This window comes from Hippoglossus hippoglossus, chromosome 8, assembly GCF_009819705.1.
Source record: "Hippoglossus hippoglossus isolate fHipHip1 chromosome 8, fHipHip1.pri, whole genome shotgun sequence".
Lineage (NCBI taxonomy): Eukaryota > Metazoa > Chordata > Actinopteri > Pleuronectiformes > Pleuronectidae > Hippoglossus > Hippoglossus hippoglossus.
In genome coordinates, this window is record NC_047158.1 from 20,464,173 (window position 1) to 20,486,437 (window position 22,265).

General features: G+C 45.1%; 2 protein-coding genes across 4 annotated transcripts; both read right to left on the reverse strand.

Moving 5' to 3' along the window:
• Positions 1–568: 568 nt before the first annotated feature.
• On the reverse strand, positions 569–4,756 carry LOC117766258 (retinoic acid-induced protein 3). Of its 3 annotated transcripts, none has more exons than XM_034593131.1 (4): positions 4,506–4,756; positions 2,667–3,877; positions 1,442–1,497; positions 569–1,255 (listed from the first exon to the last, which is right to left on the reverse strand). In XM_034593131.1, exons 2-4 carry the CDS (start codon positions 3,799–3,801, stop codon positions 1,169–1,171), a joined length of 1,278 nt encoding a protein of 425 aa, XP_034449022.1. In that variant the 5' UTR covers positions 3,802–3,877; positions 4,506–4,756; the 3' UTR covers positions 569–1,168. The 3 variants fall into 3 exon arrangements, with proteins under 3 accessions (XP_034449022.1, XP_034449021.1, XP_034449020.1); XM_034593130.1 differs by having other exon boundaries at positions 4,503–4,756; XM_034593129.1 differs by having other exon boundaries at positions 2,667–3,870; positions 4,501–4,755.
• A 1,865-nt stretch (positions 4,757–6,621) lies between these two features.
• pde6hb (phosphodiesterase 6H, cGMP-specific, cone, gamma, paralog b) lies at positions 6,622–8,726 on the reverse strand. The gene is made up of 3 exons (XM_034593195.1): positions 8,664–8,726; positions 7,396–7,553; positions 6,622–7,294 (listed from the first exon to the last, which is right to left on the reverse strand). Exons 2-3 carry the CDS (start codon positions 7,536–7,538, stop codon positions 7,177–7,179), a joined length of 261 nt encoding a protein of 86 aa, XP_034449086.1. The 5' UTR covers positions 7,539–7,553; positions 8,664–8,726; the 3' UTR covers positions 6,622–7,176.
• Between the last annotated feature and the right edge of the window lie 13,539 nt (positions 8,727–22,265).

The following is a 22,265-nucleotide window of genomic DNA, read 5'->3' on the forward strand; positions in this document are numbered from 1 at the left end:
CCTGGTGGTTTAACTTTGCCACTACACTTGAGGTGGAGGCTCCAGTTTGCAGCAGGCGTCGGGAAACATGGTTCTGGTTGAGAAGGTAATTATCACAATATCTTTCCATCCTAAAGGTTCAGTGTGTATTAATGTGTATTTATAGTATTATTAATACTGTGTGAGAGGTTTAATACACAATTTATCAAACTCACATATGTTAAAGGTTTTGTTGTTTATCAAATGTTTTGTCATGAAGAAGAAAAATGTCTAACGTGGCTTCAACTAACGATTAATGAGTTTAACCAACAACATCAAACCAAAGATATTAAGTTTACTTTCTTAAAGGATTAACAACTATAACCAGTTTATAATTAAACATTTGGAAAAAGGGTTAAATAAATCGATTAACAGAAAAAGAAGCTGATTTGATTTTCTGCTCATTGAACATTTGATTATCATACGTGTTAAATCTGTGAATTATTTCCTGGGAAAAGAATGAAAATAGTGAAAATCGCTCTATTTCACTTTGTTATTTCTGGAACTGATCCCGGTTCCGTGACCTATAACACATCTGTCCACCAGGTTTCATGCTAATTGGTCCGGAGAGTTTTGTGTAAATTTGGTGGATGATAATAATTCCAGGCTTTTACAGATGAATCTTTTATTGTCGTCACTTGTCACACAAATGTATAAAATTACAAATTGGGATGAGTCATACCTCGTACTCCTCATATATTTATATACACACTGAACACGTGTACTGTTAATGCTGCAGCACAGTGAGTTTGAATATGTCTCCTCCTCTGCTGGCTCCTTCCCTCCGTCTCCTTTCTGCTCCTCTCAGCAGTTTGGCACCTTCACAGCGACAGTTTCACGCCTCCTCCACCACCTCGGGGCTTTTATATACACACCCCATCTCAGCCGGACTCACAACGTGCACGTCGTGAACATCCACTTCTGCTGAGTTTCTGTCGTGTGGATTTCCCAACCAGGAGCAAACTAAGACAATCTGACCCCATCCGGCCTCCGTGAAGAAAGCCCAGATGAGCCGCGTGCTGCCGAGTCTTCTTCTCTGGGACGAAGCATTTTACGTCCACGTGGGTTTGAAATGACATTCGTTTAAACACGATGCAGAAATATTTACATTTGCACGAGAAACGATTCAAGGCGTTCGTTGGCGAGTTGTTTAATCTTCTTGGGAATATTCATCGGAAGGTTCCCTGTAGTTGGCCTCCGGGCGAGGGATGGTGTAATCCTTGTCAGGGTCGATATCCTGAAACAGACACACACACACACACAGTTTATCATGTCACTGCAGTAAATGTTCATGATAAATTGTGCGTTCGTTAACCTCACAATGCAACGTGGCTATAATCGTCTCCAGTGGTAAAAAGGTCACGGAGCCCTAATTGCAGAGTGTGTGGAGGCACATTGTGAATCCTGGTGGTTTATTACTCACTGTCATGGAGAATCCAGACTCGTAGGGCGAGCGCAGCGAGGCGTCGGTTCTCCTGCCTGAAGGAGGAGGAGGAGGAGGAGGAGGAGACGCATGATGCAGTTAATTATCGGTTCATTACAGACGATTCATCACAGACTGATCCCCAAACTCCCTCTGATGTTCAGGCTCCACATTCATCTGGGCTCACGGTTGTGTTTTAACAGAAAGGATGTGGATGTGGATTTGTCGTCCATCGTCGGTCATGATAATGTTTCTCCTTCTCTATTGTTGTTTGTACAGGAAATAAAAAGAAACAACACTTTCCTCCCTCTGCAGATGAAAATCGAACACACCCCTTGTTCAGTTTGTTTTGCAGTTAAACCTTTTTCTTTCGACCAGCAGCTGGGTTGTGTGTGTGTTTTGTGTGTTGTGTGTTTGCAGAGTCTCGTCAAGTTGAGCTGCTGCTTCATTATTTACCATGACTACACTATTACCTCCACCAGGGATGTTGTGTTTTTACCCCTGTTCACGTTTCTGTGTTTGTTCGGATCAGGGGACGGATCCAGGAGGTTTTTAACTTTCTTTAATATTGTGAGATGAGACGTTTTTCTCAGGGAAAAGTTCGTGGATCTTTACAAATCTGGCAAATGTGGAGAACTGATATCTTTGAGTGTGTGAAATTTGAATGTTTGACATTTTCAAGTCTTAATCCGCCCTCTAGCTACTGTTCAGATGAAGTTTCATATTCTCACTTAAATGTAATTTAATCTGTAGAGAAAACATGGATTTGATGGATCATAGGCTCCTGCTATTAGGATAGTTATGGTAATAGGATAAATTATTTAATTGATCAACAGAAAATCAATCAGCTGCTTTTCCTGGAATCGACTAATTATTCAAGATATTTTTGCCAAACTGTTAAAATATAGATATTACTGTTAATTCTTAATAAATGTAAACTGATTTAACTGATTATCTTTATTTTGAGGTCAGATATTGATGATGATGATGATGAAGGATTGAGTTTTGTTCCTGAGTGAAGGTCGTGTTTTTAAATTCTTTATGACAATTAAACATGATGTAGATTCATTTCCACTGTGTTTGCACTATGCATAAGAAGTATATCAGATTATATCGTGAACTTTCCTTATATTGCTATTGAAAGTATGAAAGTAACAATAATTGTTGAATCTTTTTTAATGCCCAGTACTTCCCTTGTCTCACTTCTTCTTCTCCTTCTTCTTACCTCTCCTGTTCTCTCCATCCGACTCAAAGCTTCCGTTTTCTCTTCCCTCCTTCGGACTCCTCAGCCCTGGGATGTCGGCGCTGGGGCTGGTCCAGCCGGCGAAGCTCAGCGGGAGTTCCTGGGCCTTTGCCTCGCCCCTGCAGAGGAAGGACACCTGGGACAACCCGTGTCCCATCAGTAAGGCCCAGCCGTTGGCCACCAGCACGATGCTCAGCACCGGGTCGTCCCACTTAGGCCGGCGGTCCAACTTCGGGTTCCCTCTGGTGAGCATAGTGATCCACACCACCCAGATGCCGGCGGACAGCAGCAGTGTGAGGAAGACCATGGCGGCCTGTTGTCTCCCCTGCTGGTTGGTGGGCCCGGTGTAGTTGTAGCTGTACGTGGAGCAGGAGCGGCACAGGAAGTGCATGGAGAGGATGAAGCTGATGGCCAGGAGGCACAGCACGTAGATCTGCAGCATGACAAACTCCTCCTGGCTGTACTCGCACGGCCTCTTGTCCCGCACCAGCACGAGGATCAGCCACTGTGTGGAGATGATGACCTGCACGGCGAAGAGCCCCAGGGCGACGGCGGGCTCCCCCCAGCCCCGGGCCGCCGCGAAGCCCAGCAGGGCGAGACAGCGAGCCAGCAGGCAGGAGAAGGCCAGGGAGAAGAGCACGCTGAAGAGGAAGATCCTGGTGGGGCAGGTCTGAGAGGTGAGGCGGATGATGAAGGCGAAGGTCAGGCCGAAGATCCCGGCCGTGGCAAACAAGAACATGGACATGCAGGCCACCGTGCCCCCGATGCTGCTGCGCTGAGTCTTAGATGAGACACAGATCCAGAGGGACCAGAGCAGCAGGCCCAACAGGAGGCCCATGCTGAAGAGGAAGCCCGAGGAGGCCAGGGTCTCCAGTACGATCCCCCATGCCGCCCGGCGGTCACACAGGTACCTGTAGACGGGGTGCAGTCCTTTGCCGCAGCCTGGCACACCCTTCAGGGAGGTGACGTTGGAGGAACCAGAGGATGTGGCTGTGGTGTTGATTGAGGGACCGGTTGAGCTGCTGTTGGCCGACTGGCTCAGACAGGTGAGGTAGAGGAGGAGGAGGAGGAGCGAGAGAAGGGATTTGTGCTTCACAGATAAAAAGGCCATGTTCATCTCGGTAATCCACGCAGGGATTCAGTCCTTCCTCTAAACCCCTCTTTGATAAGGCAGGTGGGTTTTACTCTGCTGGAACAAAACAGCACAAAATATTGAAGCTGTGTTGACGGAGGACAGACGCAATGGAGGACAGGATAACTGGAAAATAGAGAAAAGAGGTTTGACAGCGACGGTGTAAGAGAACAGGAGGAGGGAGTGTGTAAACATGTCAGAACAAGGCGGAGGAGAGCGTGAGCCAAGACGCTGAGTGGAGAAGGAGCAAGAGTGTAGCATGTAGTTCAGGTCGGGACAGAGCGTGAGCGCTGGTGGATTAAAGTTCATATGTGACGGATAGAGATGTTCACCCCTGATAAGTCGACTGTCACTTCCTCTAGCCGCTGACAGAGCTTTTGTTTTGGCCTCGGAGCTTCAAAGATGAACATCTGTAGGTTTTAATATGAACCAGGCCTGAAAAACTGTATAAAACAACTGCTGTGCTTCAATTTAGTCTTATTTCTATGTTTGATATCAGAGAATCGTGGATTTGAGGCTCTGGATGTGATTGTTGTCTCATTACAAAAGCTGCTATAACTCCAGAAAACTTTTACTCTAAAGAAAACATCTATATCTGAGTGGTGACTATGACATAAACTATTAAAGGTGCACATCACAATAAGAGGCCGAGTCTCAAACCTCTATTAGAAAACAGCCACTTACCTTTTTTTATCCTCTGGGATGTGAGTCTTTAATTTGACGCCTCGCTCGCTGTCTCTATCCCGACGATGTGTCCATGTCTCCGCCAGGACGAGGTAACAGGAAGAGCTCGGGATGAGGAAGAGCGGCGAAGCTGCTGGAGCCGACGGGGGGAGAGAGAGAGAGGATTGTTTTCACCTCACCTCAACAGGTTGGGCAAGAGCAAGAGAAACCTGCACCCCTTACTCATACCTTCCATTCAGACCCCTCCTGTTCCTCCTTCTCCCCTGTGCCCCTCCCTCAGAGAATAGGTGGGGCACACACACACCTTCAGGTTATGATCCACACACAGACACACACACAGACACACACAGACACACACAGGCAGGGAGAGATCACTCCTCCCCCAGTTTATGGATCCAATTTCCCACAAGAATTTGCAGAGATGTTCCGTCATGTGAAAACAAAGGGGTGAGGAGCAGGCTGCGATGGGGGGGGGGGGGGTGAGGAGCAGGCTGGGATGGGGGGGTGAGTTGCAGGGTGAGTCCAAGTGACTCAACAGAACAGGACCGGGCCGTCGCCGTAGTTACAGGTAAATCACAGCAACAACAGATTGACATTGGTGCGTTTAGCCTCAGGGGGAGAAGTGTCAGGAGTCGAGAGAGTGTTCTCCAACCGTTTGTCTTTTTTTTTTTTTTACAAGTCTACACGCAACGCCTCGACTCGTGCCTGCACACGCACAGAGTCTAGAAGCTGCGCTCACTTCCCATCTGCAGTCGACACTCGGGTGCTGCAGCAGCCACGAGGGACAGGAGCTCGATCTCTTTTAAACAAACATAAACCTGTGTTTTTTACGGAATATTCTAAAAGCACTAACGTCTCCCCGGTGTGTCGTTTTGACGAGCTGGAGGAATTCAAGCATGACGGGGGGAAACATTTGTGTTCAGACGCCACCGGTGCAGATAGGGGGTTCGTTATTTTGCAGAGAAACCATGGCAACCTGGATGGGAAGGATGCTGTTTGGACAATAGCAGCGTTGAGGGACAGTGGCCGACGCCATGTGGTTTCGGGGGTTTGATGAATGTCTTGTTTTGGGGCCTCGAGTTTTGGGGCCACAGCGTTTACAGATGGTAAAGTTCGTCCGTTTTCAGTCTTCAGAGGATGAACCCAACTGATTTCATTGTCTCACAGTTGCCGCTGGTAACTAACAATCCTCATGTAAAACTCACCAGGTGATTTGTTAATCCATGATCCTGCCTCGTGAAGACGGTGACATCTTTATGGATGTTTTAACGGCCTCTGACACGGGTCGGATTTCCCTCGTTATTTGTCCCTGTTAGCTGAGAAAGGTTGTGAAGCTCAGACCTGTTGTGTCTCCGGCTGGGATGTGTGTGATTCATCCTTCCTCACCTGTTATACCTCCCTCTCCTCGTGTCTTACCAATGTCTTATATCCATGTAGAGAATCCTTATATCACACCTAACTACTGTATAATGTCAAGATGATTGACTTTGAACAGAGAAACATTACGTCATGAAGCCTGGAGGATGTAGTCAGGTCTTCATTCGACTGCACTGTGTGATTTGTGAGTCGGATCTGAGATGATAAAGAGAAGTTTCCTGTTACATTTGCAATCGGTTTGTTTCCCGTTTCCATCAAAGAGCTGTGACGATTCGAGGCAGCTTAAAATCATCAGCAGTAATTATTATTAGTTCTCAGAAAGTGCAGTAAACAAGACGTAGAAGAAGCAGAGTTAATCTCAGATTAGTGATATCGTTATGTTAATATTTTCATCCTCTTACTTCTGATTTATTTAAAATCCAACGTGTTTTATTTATTTATGTATTTAGGTGTTTGAGGAAATAAAGAGGGACGACATGATTACTAAAAATAGACACATTTTACTGCAGCTATCAGAACAAGTCACAGTACAGCTCGTGTGTTAGTGTGATTGAAATACAAAACCTACGGAATATACCTTTTATTTCATTTGTTCTCTAAGGAGGGATTGAAACAGCAGCAAGGAGAGAGGGAGGTGGAGGGGGGGCTGAAGGGGAGTTCCTCCTCCGTGATCATGTGAAAGTGCATTGTAGTTTGTTTTAGTTTTTTTTTTGCCAATTGGCGGCGCGTCGCACCTTCTCCTTGCATCTCGTGGTGTTTACAGCCGCCGTGTGCACAAGGAGTAGAAAATACAATGCAGAGACAAAAAGAGGGAGGAAGTACAAAAGGTAAGACGGACGACGAGGTCAAAAGGTTCAACTGAGCGCAAAAATATTTACATTTTTATAGACAGCTAGAAGCAAATACAGGCTAGTGTTAACTTGTGTTTTGCTTGCGTCCATTGCCGAGGGTGAGGAGGGGGAGAGGGGTGAGGAGAGAGCACTCGTAGAGGGACGAAGGGGGATCGGGTGTGTGGAGGTGTTTTTCTCGTCTTCTCATTTCAAGTATGTATATATATATATTTATATACTGTACACAGTATCATATCATAATAATATCAATAATAATGATATAAAAATAAGAACATTATTATACCTCCACTCAGTGGAGTAAAGCATGAGGTAGACAGACGAGAGGGCGTTAGGGGGTTTGCTGGCAGCCTTATCGCGGCGTGGCCAGCCGAGGCGGAGAGAAGGCCGGGTAACGAGGACGAGACGGAGGAGAGGTGCAGACGAGCGAGGAAGGCAGGAGGCAGCAGGTTTAGATGATCCCGTATTTGGCCAAGTCGCTGAGCTCCATGTCGCCGAAGGCTTCCCATGGGCACACCACCGTGATGTCTGTGCCGAGGCCCTCCATGCCGGGGATGTCGTCACCGAAGCTGGAAAAGAGCGAAGAGACACGTCAGGACCAGAAGAGACTCGACATCACTCCAGCAAATATCAAGGTTTATGTATGTAAATGACGTTAAAGGGTCCTTACCCCTTCTGGCCTGGTTTGGGGGCCTTGCTCTTGAAAGTACGGGTCTGCCTCTGCTTGAACTTGGGGGGCCCCTTCTTGGGTGTGGTGGGGCCGCTTGTTGCGCTGGGGGCCAGGGCGCTTCCTGCTGGGGGGCTGGCGTTCATTTCTGCTGAGGGTCTCTGAAACACAGGGGGGGGGGGGCATCTTTGAGTTTGTATCATCACACATGCGCTTCCTCCCAGTTTCCCTCTGTTGGTTTGGTCCCCCCCCCCCGCCACTCTCTCTCTCTCTGTTAATCCTGTTTCCTCTCAGCTCTCAATGCCAATCAGTGGAGATTATGCAGATTAGTCTGGGCGGACAGATTAGCTCTAATCCCGCTCCGATCCTCAGCGGACTAATTGCCCTTCCCGAACAAGCGGGGGTGCGGCTTCTGTTCTTAACCTCAAACTTTGTTCCTGCCAAGATTTAAATGCAGCTGCCGACATGTGACGTGGTGGAAATCAAAGATTACGATTAGGATTATGACCGAATCGCGAAGCGCTGCAGTGACGTGATGGAGGACGACCGCGTCTCAGACTCAAACTGTATCTTGCATAATCTTCACTTCTCACCCCCCACCCGCCCCTCCTCTGACGGCTGACACTGTTAATCCCAATCAGGTAGTTCTGTCCGAGGTGGAACACGCCGTTCAGCGCCAGCAGCAGATCAACGCTCCCTGCGTACGAAGTGATCGGCCATCTGCTGCTGACTGTTGCCCTCAGTGTCAATCCTCTTTCCTGCAGGCTTTAGAAAACGCACACACCTGTTCTCCTCTCCGAGTTTCTCTTAAACTATTGACTCAATCTGTATAAATTCCTTAGGATGCACCAAGATTTGTATAACTTGAGTTCTTCTATTCCTCCCTGTGGTGTTCTTTTATTTAGCGTTGAACTATGCAACTGTCTGTGTTGTAATATAAAATAAAAATTCAAAAAACAGAAGTAAAACATTTGTCTTTTGTAAGAAAAAAATACAGGCTGCCAATAAAAAGCAAAACAAATTTTTCAAAGTAAAAGCAATTTGAAAGCACAGAAAAAGTAGAAAATGTCAGATTTCTCTTCTTCTTCACTCCTTGAATCTTAGTTCGTCTTCGTCATCAGGGTCAAACTCGTCCTCATCAGTCATGTCTCACTTAGCAATATAAATATATATATATATATATATATATATAAGTACACATGTAGGAGGAGTGTCTCAGTGAGTCGGGTCGTTCGGGTCGTTGAGGTCGAAGCAGCAGAATTAGTTCTCACCTGTTGTCACAGATTTCCCGCGAGGCCACCGCCGATCTCTACTCACAGCTGCTTCTGTCCGACTGTGTGAAGATGAGCTGCCTCCGCCGGGCTTTTATATCTTCATCGGTAATCCCCCCCCCCCACCCCGACCTCCTCTTTCCAGTCACATGGAGCCAAAACTTTTCCACCAGGCCAACCCCCCCCCCCCCCCCCAGCCCTCCCCACCTGTGAGGGCAGATGTCAGAGATCAGTCTGGGAGGGTTTTATTGGGCTTATCCACGTGAAGCTCAGCGAGTCTGCGTGAAGCTGAGGAGACGACCTGCTGATCGCGGTTCACGTCCATGTGAGACGCTGATCTCACATGTGCCGTCGCTTGTTGTTGTTCTGAGGGAACAATGACAAACGTGCGTTCAGAGACGAAGGGACAATCGTGATAAGAGACAAATATATAATCCTGATTAATAGTGGTTTCTTCTTTCGGGAATAGAAGTTGGATGTTTAACTACTCAACTTATTTACAACTTATGTATTTAATAACCCAAGTTTTATCAGGTTCTTGTTTTTGTTGTCACTAGATGTTCAAATGAAGATGAAGGAATCTCCCTCATCTTCATCGACGTACACGTGATATGTCAGACAGCCTGGAGGATGTGGAAAGAGAACCGCCTTAAATTGGTTTTACGATTGGAACTGGATTGTGATATGGAGACATTTGCAAAGATCATCATTTTTATGTTCACTTCGATTCCCTTTCATCACATTTCTTTCAATTCAGAGTTAATCATGTGCCAATTTGTAATTTCCTCTGAGCCTCAGAGCCTGAGTTTGGCAGCGTCACTGTGGGAGAGCTGGGGTCAGAGCGAGAGGACCAGTGGCGTCATGTAATCAAACTGAGAAGCACAAGTTACGTGTTCGGTCCTGACACGAGACACGTTCACACGGACGCTGATATTCTGACATTAATTTGATTTAAAACAATAGTCTGAAGAAGAAACTGACATTTTCTGATTTACCTCAAAGGGAATAATGATCAGAATAATAATAATTATAATCAACAAAAAGCAGGTTTGGACTTCGGGCAAATGTGCCTCACTCTGTCCGACATGTCGTTTATCATCATTAGGAAAATGATAGATGATAAAAATAAAAGTTCTTTGTCTCCACTGGTGTGAAGTAACAAGTTAAAATGTGTCTTCACATGTGGAGGATGTTGAGGGAGGATCCTGGATCAGCCTGTTTGGCAGCCGCACAAATTCTGACACAACCGTTTCTATTGTTAGACTTTTTTTTATACATGCAATTATTTATTTCGCTCTATCTTGAATTCTTACCTGAAATATATTTTAATTTTGTAGAAATGTGAAGAGGAAGAAATCCAGCGTCAACACATCCCTGATTCATACGTCTCTTTATGGTCTGTTTGACCCTAAATGGATCATAATTTACTAAATGAACATCAGATGTTGTGAAGAAGACGTGAAACTACAGATTAAGACATTGACACATTTCAATTCCGGCCTCATGGTGGCGCTGGACAAAACTGATTATGATTCCTCCTGAGGGGAACATGATTGAGTTGTGACATCTGTCCACTATTTCCTTAGATATTTATTTATATAAACCCACAAATGCCGACCTGGTGGTGGCGCTACAGGGATAATTAGGGTACAATCTAAATCAGCAGACGGGAAACATCAATATCTGAAAAACCACATTTCATGACAACCAACTGACCAATCGACTGACTGACGCGCGCTCTGGCACAGCTACGAAGATTTATCTTCTGACGAACGTCAACTCCGACACGTCATGGATTAACCTTCAGATAAGATTCATTAAAGCTAAAGCTGTGATTAACAGTCTCAGTATAGATCTGTTTGTAGCTTCGGTGGCCGAATATTCCTCCAATTCATTAAATTAACATTATATCAACAGTAGTATAAAGTATATACTTGATTATAGCTTTTTAAAATGACAAGCAATTTAGATTTGTATTATGATTTGATAGATTTGACGTATGAATTTGGTTTTGGGGTCGTCGGGTTGATAGGCTGAGGTTCTGAGGTCAGTTTTTTAAGAGCTGGGCAACGTGTCGGCTCCTGGAAGAGGACGACGAGTTCAAATCCCCGGATTCAGAGTCTGCTCATCGAGAACCAGAGTCACCGCCTCAGACCCAGAAGAGCTGCGTCACTGTCTAAACACCTGATGTGGGGTTTGGTATCAGAGCAAAAAAGCGTGAAGCACAAGTCATAATTCTCGTTAGCGGATAACTAACTAAACTATGTCCTCGGTTTAAATGAATAATAAGTGAACTGGGTTGATATCTGTGGATATTTAGGTCAATGTGTCAAACCTCAGATTTCACCTCCTCCTGCGTACAACCCTCTAATTCTTCCACTGACGGGATTAACGTGGCAGCTCGGTTCAGAGGAACCGGCGAAGGAAGCTGACGTCAGGCTTCTTCACCTGCGGAGCCGAGTGTGTGTGGAATGTGCTCAGCTTCGGGGGGCCGAGGTTTTTCACAGCTCGTCAAATCCATGTAAACATCAGCAAAGCATGATTTCAACAGACGACTCCGTCCTTTCATGAACCGTGTGTGTGTGAGTGTGTCATACTTACATCTCTGTGAGGACAATTTGAGAAGGTGGGGACATTTTTCAAAGGGCTGTTTGAGGGTTAAGACATTTATGTTAAGTTTAGGCTTTTAGTTGTGATGGTTAACTCTAGGGGGGGGAAGACATTATGCCGATGAGTGTTATCACTAAGATGCAGGAATGTGTGTCTCATTACGTCTGGAGGATCATTGTCAGGACCAGTAGACGTCATGGGGACCAAAGCACAGTCCTAATGAGGCTCAACGTTAGTTCCAGGGTCCTGGTTGAGGTTAATGGTAAGATGTGAACTGTGGTTAGCTTCGGGTCAGAGTCAGAGTATTTACAGTATTAATAACATTTTGGTTGGGCTGTCCGCAACGAATGGAAGTCAATGCAAAGTCTGCAACCTACCCTCTCTCTCTCTTGACAGGCTTCATATACAGAGCTCTCATACAGGACATGTGATCTATGGGATGTATGGAGGTCTGTGTCCGGTCCACCTAAAGCTCAAAGAAACCTCGATGCTTCTATTCCCGGCACATAAACACAACTTTCTTTCTCACTGTCAGAAAAAAAACGGGTCCAGACGAGACCAGACCACCGTCTCTGCAGCGTCACTCAGGTGCTGAACCCGGCTTCTTATTTATAAGAACAAGACAACCCCCCCCCCCCCCCCCCCCGAAAATAGGAAGAAAACGACCATGAACACAAACAGTCTGAAGCATTTAGATAGAATCAGGAGACGAGGTCCTGAACATTCGGGTGCTTTGCTTTTCTTTACTCTCGAGGCTGAAATATAAAATAAGCCGTATATTCCCAGAAGCCTCGCACGGAAAAATAATGACTCCCATCCACAGTTCGGTCTGGTTTCATGATTTCATCGGGGAAATGGTCTAAATGAAGAGAACTATGGAGACTTGTTATTTATTATTTCTGCAAAGACTAAAGACGAGGCTACTATCGGAGGTTTAAGGACAGATGAGCTGCTCTTAGATGGACAGACTTGTCACAGCAGAGAAGTGGATTGTGCTGGAGGAGGAAGGAGTCAGGGCCTCACAGCAAGAAGGTTCCTGGTTTGAATCCCGGTCTTTCTGTGTTGAGTTTGCATGATCTCCCTGTAAATGTGAAGGTTCTCCCCAGGTTCTCCAGCTTCCTCCCACCGTCCGAACACTGCTGGGGACCTCTCCAGGATGAACCCAGGTTCTCACCCTACCTCAGCTCCCCATGACCCTACAGATGGACGGACGGACAGACGGACGGATGAGGGAGGAACCTTTTAGAAGACAGGTACTGCAGATATTTATTGTTATTTGATTGATATGCTGGGAGAGGGATCCCTCACATGTTTCTCTCTCTGAGGTTTCTATGTTTCTAAAAACCTCACAGCTGATCTCTGATTGGGTCTTTTTGGTGACCACGTAGTCTTCCCTGATTCGTCAGGCTCCTGTCACATGACCTCCTTCCAAAAGAAAACAACAGGCATTAGCTCCTAATTGGATAATTAACCACAACTGTCACTGACCCTGTTTACATGTGTAGGAGACGAGCTGTTGTTCAGGCGATTGAACTGTTTACTTCCGACACACACACAAGAACATAGAAGTGAACATGGACGCAGCCTCTTGTTACCGGGTAGAAACTGAGTCTGCCGGGTCCGAGCGAGGATCGGCTCAGCCTGCTTCAGAGACGAGTTCAGTGTCGACAGAGATCGATGCACAGCAGATTACACACAACCTGCTTTGAACAGGCGACACTTCCTAATCCCATTGGAACACATGCTGACGCTGATCGTCCACAGCAGCACCGACCTCTGACCTCAGCTGCCCTCACTCAGTCATCTACTCACATGATGACTGAGGGAGTTTTATCCTCAGACGTTGACACCACAGTGTATTAATGCTTCTATTCATTTTAATTAGGCTGTTTAATAGATTACATTCAGCTTCTGTTTCAACCTGTGGTCCCCAAACTATAGGAGAATCTCAACGATTGTTGCTAAGATATAAATCATATTTCGGTAGTGAAAGGTGAATATTTTGTTATTATTCTATTGCTCTGTTTCACCTTTGACTTCAGAATGGAGGAGTTTTGTATTCGGGTCAGACGAGCTGATCCTGCACGAGGAGCTTCTGCTCCACTTGGGACGTCGCTGTGGCGATGGCGTTCAGACGCTGCGGCGATGGCGTTCAGACGCTGCGGCGTTCCTCCTGAGCCTCAGCTCGGGTTTGTCTGTGTGAATGTTTGATTCCGGATGTTCTGACTGCCGAAGCTAATCAAGCTTCTTTTTAAAAAAAGCAAAGAATCGTCTCTTTCGGTCTATTTTTAAAATCTGCTTTAGTTTCTGATATTCTGTTTGATCTGCCTGATGTCTGATGTTGGCCTTTGTCCCAGTACACAATATAAAATAGAATAAACAATAATGCCGACATGTTGTTTATTCTATTTTATATTGTGTACCTTGTTATTTTCCTGGTGTGACGTCTGCCTCCTCTTTTATGTCTCTTGATGAAGAAGAACATTTTCAGTGGGTGCTGCATGATTATAAATATTAATTAAGAGATAACTGTTGTTTCTGTGACTCGATACCAAAACACCTCTGATTAGTGTTTTACATGAGTTCGCCTCCTCTGCCGCTCGATTGAAATTCCTCGCCACGGGCTCACAGAAATTCACTTCAAATGCAACTAATGATTTTTTCTCAGTCATGCAAAAACATTATGCATTTCCATTTCCTATCTCCACGCTCCTTTAAGCTTTAAAGAGCAAAATCCCTTCAGTCTCACCGGCTCCAAATCTTTCACTTTTACAGCAACTGGCAAATTCCCTCGGACGTGGATTCATCTGCAGTAAATAAATTAATTTTCTCTCTGTTTCATTAACAGGATTTTTTTATTTCATATACTATATATTTCCATTTAAAATTATCTCCCTGCTGCTGAACAAGCTTGTAAAGAGTATTTCCGTGCACGTCATCATATTGTCGTGTTTTTAACATAATGACCGAGGTGACAGTCTTTGTTTCCAGGAACTTTTATCCGCTTGTGTGTGTTGCGGTTTCTCAGCGTGTTTTCCTTTGTGTGTCACTGTTATGTAAGACGCTAAGACGCCATCGTGCTGAACTAATTGGACCCTGGGTAGAATTCTCTGAAGGCCAAATTGACCTGAATCTCACTTCCCAGGCTTACACGTGGTCTGTCGTCACGGGCGCCACTCAAAACATTTTCAGGAACTGTTTAAGTCTTGAGCACGGATACTTAACCCGAATCTCGTGTGTTTTTGATTCCTCCTGTGTCGTTGGGAGTGAACAGACCCAGAGGATGCTTGTGAAATTATTTAATTCATTCCAACCTAAATACAATAAAATCCTGTATCTATAAATACACCCAGGAGCTATTAATCCATGTGGGAATAGTAATAACAATAAAAGACTTTATTTAAATTGCACCTTTCCAAACACAAGGTGCTAGAAGCTAAAAGCTGACGTGAGTGGATGTGGAGTTTTGGACGAGCTGTAGTTTCTGTCCACTCTGGTGGATCAGGAGTGAAATTGCTTGTCAACGTGGAGCCTTGTTTCAGTTTGAGTTGTCATGTGAGGACACAAATGTCCCATCAACACACTTGGCTCTTTTAGAATTTGCTGCAGGCTCCTCTCCACTCGAGGCCAACAGATTCTCGCTGTGCAGCAGTGCATTGTGGGTGTACAGCTCCTCCCCGGCTGGTGCATCCTTCTCCCTCTTCCCTCTAAAACTCCTCAGCGAGTCTAGAAACTTTGATTTCAGTGCATAGCTGCAGAACTTTTTCCACAGAGGAGTTATAGCAAGGTCCCCTCTGCCATGAAAGCCGGTTATTCTTCGCTCTCACACACACACTGAGGCGAGCTGTGAGCTACATGTGTAGCAGCAAGAACGTGGGCGTGCAATTATTAATCTGCCATATTTCATTTGAGGCAGGAATGAAAACACTGAGCGATGGAGAGCGAGGCGGCGGCGGCGGCGGCGGACAGCTCAGATATAACCGGGAGCCATTACGGCAAAGTCAGAATATAAAACAGGGAAATAAACATTCACACTGCACAGAATTGGCTGTTTGTTGAAACCCGACCTTGGCTTTGATGTTGTATATGAATCAGAAATGAAAGCAAGGACAAAATGAGACACAGCTGAAAAAACGTGTATTTTCTTTGGAGGAGAACTTCCACTTCACTGGTTTTACAAACCCGTCCACACAGTTACTGTTGGTGCAACCTGTTGTTCTGATGTGGGATCTGACAGAGGATGATTGGTTTCAGTCTCAGTGGAGGGAAAGAATATTAAACAGGAGACAGAAGTTTGCAGAAGCGAAGTTTTACCCATCGCCTACACGTCATCTATTCTTTTATTCAAACTCTTGAGCTGGTCGCTCGAGTGAAAACAGGAGATTTCACAGTCAAACAGACGATGAATAATGTGAAACTGTGAGAGAAGAGTCTGCCGGAGTTCAGCAGGAAACTTGCTGCAGCTCTCAGGGCCAAATCAAACTCCAGCCACACAAACTGAAAGATCTTCTAGAAGCTGCAGGTGAAGAGTCTCAGTGACGGGAGAACCTCACCGAGTCCCAGAGCGACAAACAGACGATGTTATTTCTTTGAATAGATCTCACCCTGAGGACTCATCAGACTGTGACTCGGCTGCAGTGAGAAGCATCGAAACCTTTTATATATATATATATGTAACACTGTGCTAATGAGATGTGAGGAGACAGAAAAAGGCCCCAAATTAGTTCTGACTCCTGCAGGAGAGGAGAGAGAAAGGGTTTGGTTTTCCCTCCTCCTGAAAAGCAAGGACTCTCTCTCTCTCTCTCTCTCTCTCTCTCTCTCTCTCTCTTCACACTTTGCCCACACACTGATAGTAGTCGAGCCAAATGCTCAGAGTGGGTGTCGAGCAGCCGAGGAAGCTCCAGAGGAAGTGAGGTACAGTGTAGACGGGGAAAGGGCTCGAGCGGGTTGGAATGGGTGGAGGCTAAACGAGGGAGCGGCTGGAGCTATAATCTGGGCTTTAAGGCTTCCGATGGTATTAAGGGAGGACACTTATTAGATTGGGGCCCTTTCTCCTCAGAGGCAGGGACTAATTGGATATCACCAAATCAGAGAGCTTGACATTGTCGTGACGCAGGACGGGGTGGGGGGGTGGATGACGCTCGACTGCGATGGAACCGCTTTAAAAGGTAGTTGATGGAGCCTGATGGCGCTGAGGCAGTCGGGAAATCAGTACGAAGTAACAGTCAGAGGCCTCTGTGCTGGTAGCATGACGTCGGGAGTACATGGAGCCCAGCGACATGTCAACATCCTGGGGGAGAAACGGGGGGGGGAACGAGCTCAGGGATGCAGGCGTGCACATGAGAAGAACAAATGCTTTCTCTGTAATTAGATGCCTCCATATCACGCACATCTCGAGGCAGAGGAGCTGCCAATCAGATCCCTGCACTGCTATAAATAACAGAAAGGCAACCGAGAGGGTTGTAGAGACGGAGGATGGAAAACGTCTAAATGTAAGGGGAGAGAAAGATGGGAGATTAAAGAAGAGGAAGTTGAGTGGTGGAGAAATAAAGAAGAAGAAGGTTATTCAGCGTAGCAAGAGCTGAGAGGCGTCCCTCAGAGACACAGCTCGGTCCCGCTGAGGGGAGACGAGTCTTTTGAGTTGATGGGATGTGATTTTACATTCTGTCACTCACGCAGCTTCCCTGCAACTCTCCGCCTCCCTGCTTCATTTCACGCGTGTTTCCTGTGTTTTTCTCCCCCGCAGACCTGATAAATGCTGCACTCATTTCTGGATTGAAATGAAAAAGGAACGAGACGTTAAAAAGAAAAGCTTATTTATGAGTATTTTTTTTATTCGCTGGGAAAAACACAGATGAGTGTGTCGGGTACCAGGGGAAATGAATGCAGGGATGAAATAATTAGTTATTTTACTGCTGCACTCATCTTTTAACAGGAACTTCAGAAACAACATTCTGGATAAATACACATATGTGACACAGGTACATACATAAAACAACACACACACACACACACACACACACGTCTGATTGGCCTATTTCTTCCACATCCGATAACGAACATGATTAATACATTTATGTATGGTTGTGTCTTTGACTGCAGCCCATTAATTCACATTCTGTCCAGCTGTATTATTCAGTCCCGTGTTCGCTCCAGGCCGGTTTGGCCCTCGGCTAACGGAACATCCCATCTCCAGCACACAGTGTGCTCATTAATACTTAACGCACTGTGCAACAATGCCATGTTGTGATCATTAAATCCCAGAATACACGTTATAGATCGTGTATGTTTTCGAGCGGCTGTGAAATAATAAAACTGACGACACGCTGAGCACAAACCCTGTGACCCCGAGAACACAACAACTGGATTCTGGTCCCTGAAGTTTTTCGCTCCAGCTCAACAGAAACCTGGTTTTCTGGATATGATCGGAAACACTGACCTCGTGGACGGATCAGTGAACAGGCCCGAGGTCCAGTGGCTCGAAGGCCGAGAGGTCCATGGACCAGAGCCTCTGGTCGAAGGGACTGTTTTCACATTTCTTGTTGGAAAGTGACGGAGCTCATTTAAAAGTCATTTCTTTTATCTCCTGACCCTCATCAGAGTTTTTTAAGTCCACAGAGAAAATTAAAAGTTCAGCTGCAGATTTCCAATCAACATCAGAGTCTGACAGTTCTGCTTCATCGGCAAAGTGTCAGTGAAAGGACGACCAAAAATAAAGGACTTCAGAGAGACGCAAAACAACGACCAGATGAAACAGAACATTGACACGGGGCTACAAAGACACAAAACAACAACAAAGAGACACAAAACGACTACAAGGAGACACAAGACAATGACTTAGAGACACGGAACAGCAAAGATACAAAACAACAACGAGACATAAAACAACGATATACACAAACAAGATGCAAAACAACAACAAGATGCAAACAAGATGCAAAACAACTAAAATGTCTATAAGTTTATTTCATTCATCGACCAAACAAAAAGATCTTGAATCTCTTGAATGAAAAAGAGCCGAGAGAAGAATAATCTGCCCCTTTTTCCAAAAGACATTAATAAACAAAGCAAATAATTTGATTAAATTAAACAGAGACAATAAACAACAACAAAGAGACAGAAAAATCAACGACCTAGAGACAGAAATACAACACAAGACACAAAAGAGATTCAAAGAAGCTACAAAATGGAGACAAAGGAGGACGACAAAGACACAAAACATAAAATAACTGCAATCACAAAAAACAACAAAAGAGATGCAAAACAACTCCAAACAAAGACGTGTCTCTGTCGGTGTCTCGCTCATCAGAGACCCCCTGCTGCTTCACCACAATGTGACTCCTCATGAAAACCTGAGGATGAAAAAAAAGTCAAAAAATAACATCAGTTTCCAGATCAGTGTGTAACCAGTGTGCAGTGCGCTCATGTGTGTGTCCACGTGTGTGTGTCTGTGCAGTGTGTTAGATGTGTCAGACACAGATCCGCTGCAGTTTCTTTAGTTTCGAATGCAACACGCTGAACAGCCTCCTCTTTACCAAAGGTGGAGGTTTCACTTTAGTCCCTCAAACACACACACACACACACACTGCTGCAACGTGCACACACATCATAGCAAAGGAAGACTGTGTGAGGAAAGTGGTGAAAGGATGAAGAGAGGGATGGGGGGGGCCGAGAGAAAGACAGAGCGGAACGACGAGAAAGAGGAGGACAGAACAGAGTGAGGAGGAGTTTGCAGAGGAGAAGAGAGGAGACGAGGGAGTAGTTCTTTCCACCCCCTCCCGAGTTTTCACCGTCAGGGCTAATATCTCATTAGCAGTGTTTGCTGGCGGCTCTCCTGCAGTCAGGGGGAGGTCAGAAGCTCCAGAGAGACGGACTCACTGAGAGACGCTCGTTCAGCTTAATAACATTAAAGTCCAGAGACGTGGAAAAGACTCCGAGGAACCGTCTCTCCAAAGGGCTTCCATGAGGAGACGCTTTCATGGAGCTAATTGTCAGAGCTTAGTATCAATATATGTATTCAGAGGGGAGGAGATGACAGAGGAGGGGGAGACGAGAGGAGGAGAGGACAGAGGAGGAGGAGAGGAGAGGACAGAGGAAGAAAAGAGAGGAGACAGGAGGATGAGGAGAGGAGAGGACAGAAGAGGGAGGGGAGAGAAAGACGAGTGGAGGGGAGAGGAGAGGAAGAGGAAAAGAGAAGAAGAGGAGTGGACAGAAGAGGAAAAGAGAGGAGACAAGAGGAGAGGACGGAGGAGGAAAAGAGAGGAGAGGAGACAAGAGGATGAGGAGAGGACAGAACAGAACAGGTAGAGGAGGAAGTGAGGAGAGGATAGGAGAGGAATAGGAAAAGAGAAGAGGATGAGGAGAGAAGAGGAGACAAGAGAATGAAGAGAGGAGAGGACAAAAGAGGAAGAGGAAGGCAGAGGAGAGAAGAAGAGACGAGAGGAGATTAAAGGCCCGTATAGTTGTTTTCATCGTATATATTTAACACATAATTCAGTTTGTAATCAGTCTCTTGAACAACATGTGAAAATCAGAAGGAAACAAAAATAGAGTTTGTTGCAGCATCATTATTCCACAGTGGGGTCATCCCTCTTTCACACCAGCAGGGGGCAGATGAGTGTCACTCAGCAGAGCTCAAACCTTCTTGTTCAGTAGCTGAGGCCCAGAGGAAGAAAGAGGGTTTCACACTGATGTCTTTATATCTATATATATATATATATATATATATGGTCTATATATATATATGTCTCAGCATCACACACACTTGCAATAGAGTGTGTGTCTTGTGGGTATTGAACTCAGTGGACGTCGGTCTCCTGCATCATCTGGGCTCTAGATGCTCAGTGTGTTTGTGCTGATAAACACGACATGATGTGAGTGGATGTTTTATTCCACATGTGCAAACCTCTAAGTGACTTGGTTTATCACCTATTGGGTCAAAAGTCACATCTGGATTCGATCTTTGATTGAGTTTTGATCACAAGTGAGCAGACGACAACACGAGCCTCCGACTGGAGTCGCTGTCTCACCACCTGACCCATAAGAAACCCTAGTGGTAGAGGAAGTAACTTTATTTTCTTAGGTAAAAGTATTTCTTGCCACGCTACTACTAAAAATAATAATAATCATAATAATAAACTTTATTTATACTGCACCTTTCATACAAATATTGCAGCTCATAAAATCAAAGACGTGAAATAAGATGGATCAATAAGAACAAGTCAGCAATGAAACTAAACTGAGGGTAAAAGTATAAAACTAGTAAAACGTATAAAGATAAGTTTCATATAAAGGCACTGGTGGTAAAAAAAAAAGATCAAATTAATTATAAGTAAGATGGAAATAAGTCCTGAGTTGTTTGTTAAAACTCTCAACAGAAGAAGCTTGTCTGATATGTGGTGGGAGTTTGTTCCAAAACGTTGGTGCGTAGCAGCGCAAACTTTTTGTACTTCATTTTTGGGATATTTAACAAGCTGGCAGGAGGAGACCTGAGGTCGGGAACGCACTTCCATCAACAATCAGAAATGTACGAGGCTGCTTCGCCATTAAGAGACTTAAACACCAGTGAAATACGTTTAAAATCCATCCTCAGTGACACGGGACGTCAGAGTAAAGTCCCTCGACCTGGAGAAACGTGACGATGCAACCGTCCGTCGTGTCCACGGTCATCCAGGGATACAGCTCCTCTGTCGGGGTTTGGACCTTTTTTTTCTTTTTCTACCAATCCTAAAAATAAAATGACAGCTGAGAGAGTTACGTGAGTCTGAAAGAAGCCGAAGGGGTCGCCGGGTGCAGCCGCTCGTCCCTGTCGCTCCTGCCTTCGTGTCCCCAGTCGGTTACAGGCGCTGGTTCACTGCTCGGCCGGTTGCGTTGGTGGCTGCGTACATGTGATTACACAACCGCAGAGAGAGAGAGAGAGAGGAAAGATGGAGGGATGGAGCGAGAGAGAGAGAGAGGGAGAAAACTGATAGAGAGAAAGGAATCAGACACGAGAGGAGATGGGGGTCGTTATGTTAGGGGAGGAGGAGGAGGAGGAGGAGGAGGAGGTGAGGCGACTAAGGAATGATGAAGGTCTAGAAAGTATTAACCTGCAGATCTCATTTCTTCTTAACTCTGTTTAAAATTAACCATGTTTCCCTCAATGAAGAGTTGTTGTAAAAGGTAAAACTAGAATTGAATGTGTCAATCAACCAGTTTGAGTCCATGTGGGGTCACTGGGACGTTTGACTTTTGACCATGGAAATCGAATCAGTTAAAAATTGAGTCCAACATTTGAAGAATTTCCCTGAAAATCATGTGATTCTTGATTCCAACAGAACGTTTCCTCGAGGTTTTCCGGAAATGTTGAATTCACAAGAACAGAAACAGTGTTTTAATGTAAAGTCAAAGCAAACTCGACCTTTGACCTTTGACCTTTAACCTTTAACCATCAAAACGTGCAGTTCATTCCTCTTTTTCACGCTAATAAGCTACGACAGGTTCGGGGTCACTTTCTGCTTCATTTCTGGTTAAAGTCGTGAATTTGAAATTCCAACTTCATCCAAGTTGAACTCAACATGAAAACAAATAATTCAGATTTACTGAGCCTGTAAATAAATTAACTACTTGTGGCTTTTTCATTGGAATGAACTGAATCTGCCACAAAATTTTATTGTTTTAACGCTTCTGTGACCAAACCTTCGAACTGAGGCTATATAGATAGGTAAAGTAAATATATACATATCCATACAGTTTATAGATGAAGTAAATATATTCATGTACATGCAGTTTACAGCCATGTGTGGATGTTTACATTCTTCGCTATACGTTTATGTACTTGTATATACTCTGTGTGCTCGTGCAGCGTCAGCTTGAAAGTCCAGCTGTAAAGTTTAAGTTTAGAAAAAAACAACAAAAAGAGCTGATGTGGAATCCGAGGATTTGGATAATTAGCAGGAGTGTGAGGCCAAGGGGAAAAGATGCAGAACAGCAGAGGAGAGAACTGCACGGCTC

Coding starts and splice junctions, on each gene's coding strand:
- LOC117766258 (XM_034593131.1), bottom strand. CDS start 3,801: ATGAACATGGCCTTTTTATCTGTGAAGCACAAATCCCTTCTCTCGCTC. Junction 1,498..2,666: donor GGATGGAGAGAACAGGAGAG/GTAAGAAGAAGG, acceptor CTCCTCCTTCAG/GCAGGAGAACCGACGCCTCG. Junction 1,256..1,441: donor AGTCTGGATTCTCCATGACA/GTGAGTAATAAA, acceptor TGTCTGTTTCAG/GATATCGACCCTGACAAGGA.
- pde6hb (XM_034593195.1), bottom strand. CDS start 7,538: ATGAACGCCAGCCCCCCAGCAGGAAGCGCCCTGGCCCCCAGCGCAACA. Junction 7,295..7,395: donor CCCAAACCAGGCCAGAAGGG/GTAAGGACCCTT, acceptor GCTCTTTTCCAG/CTTCGGTGACGACATCCCCG.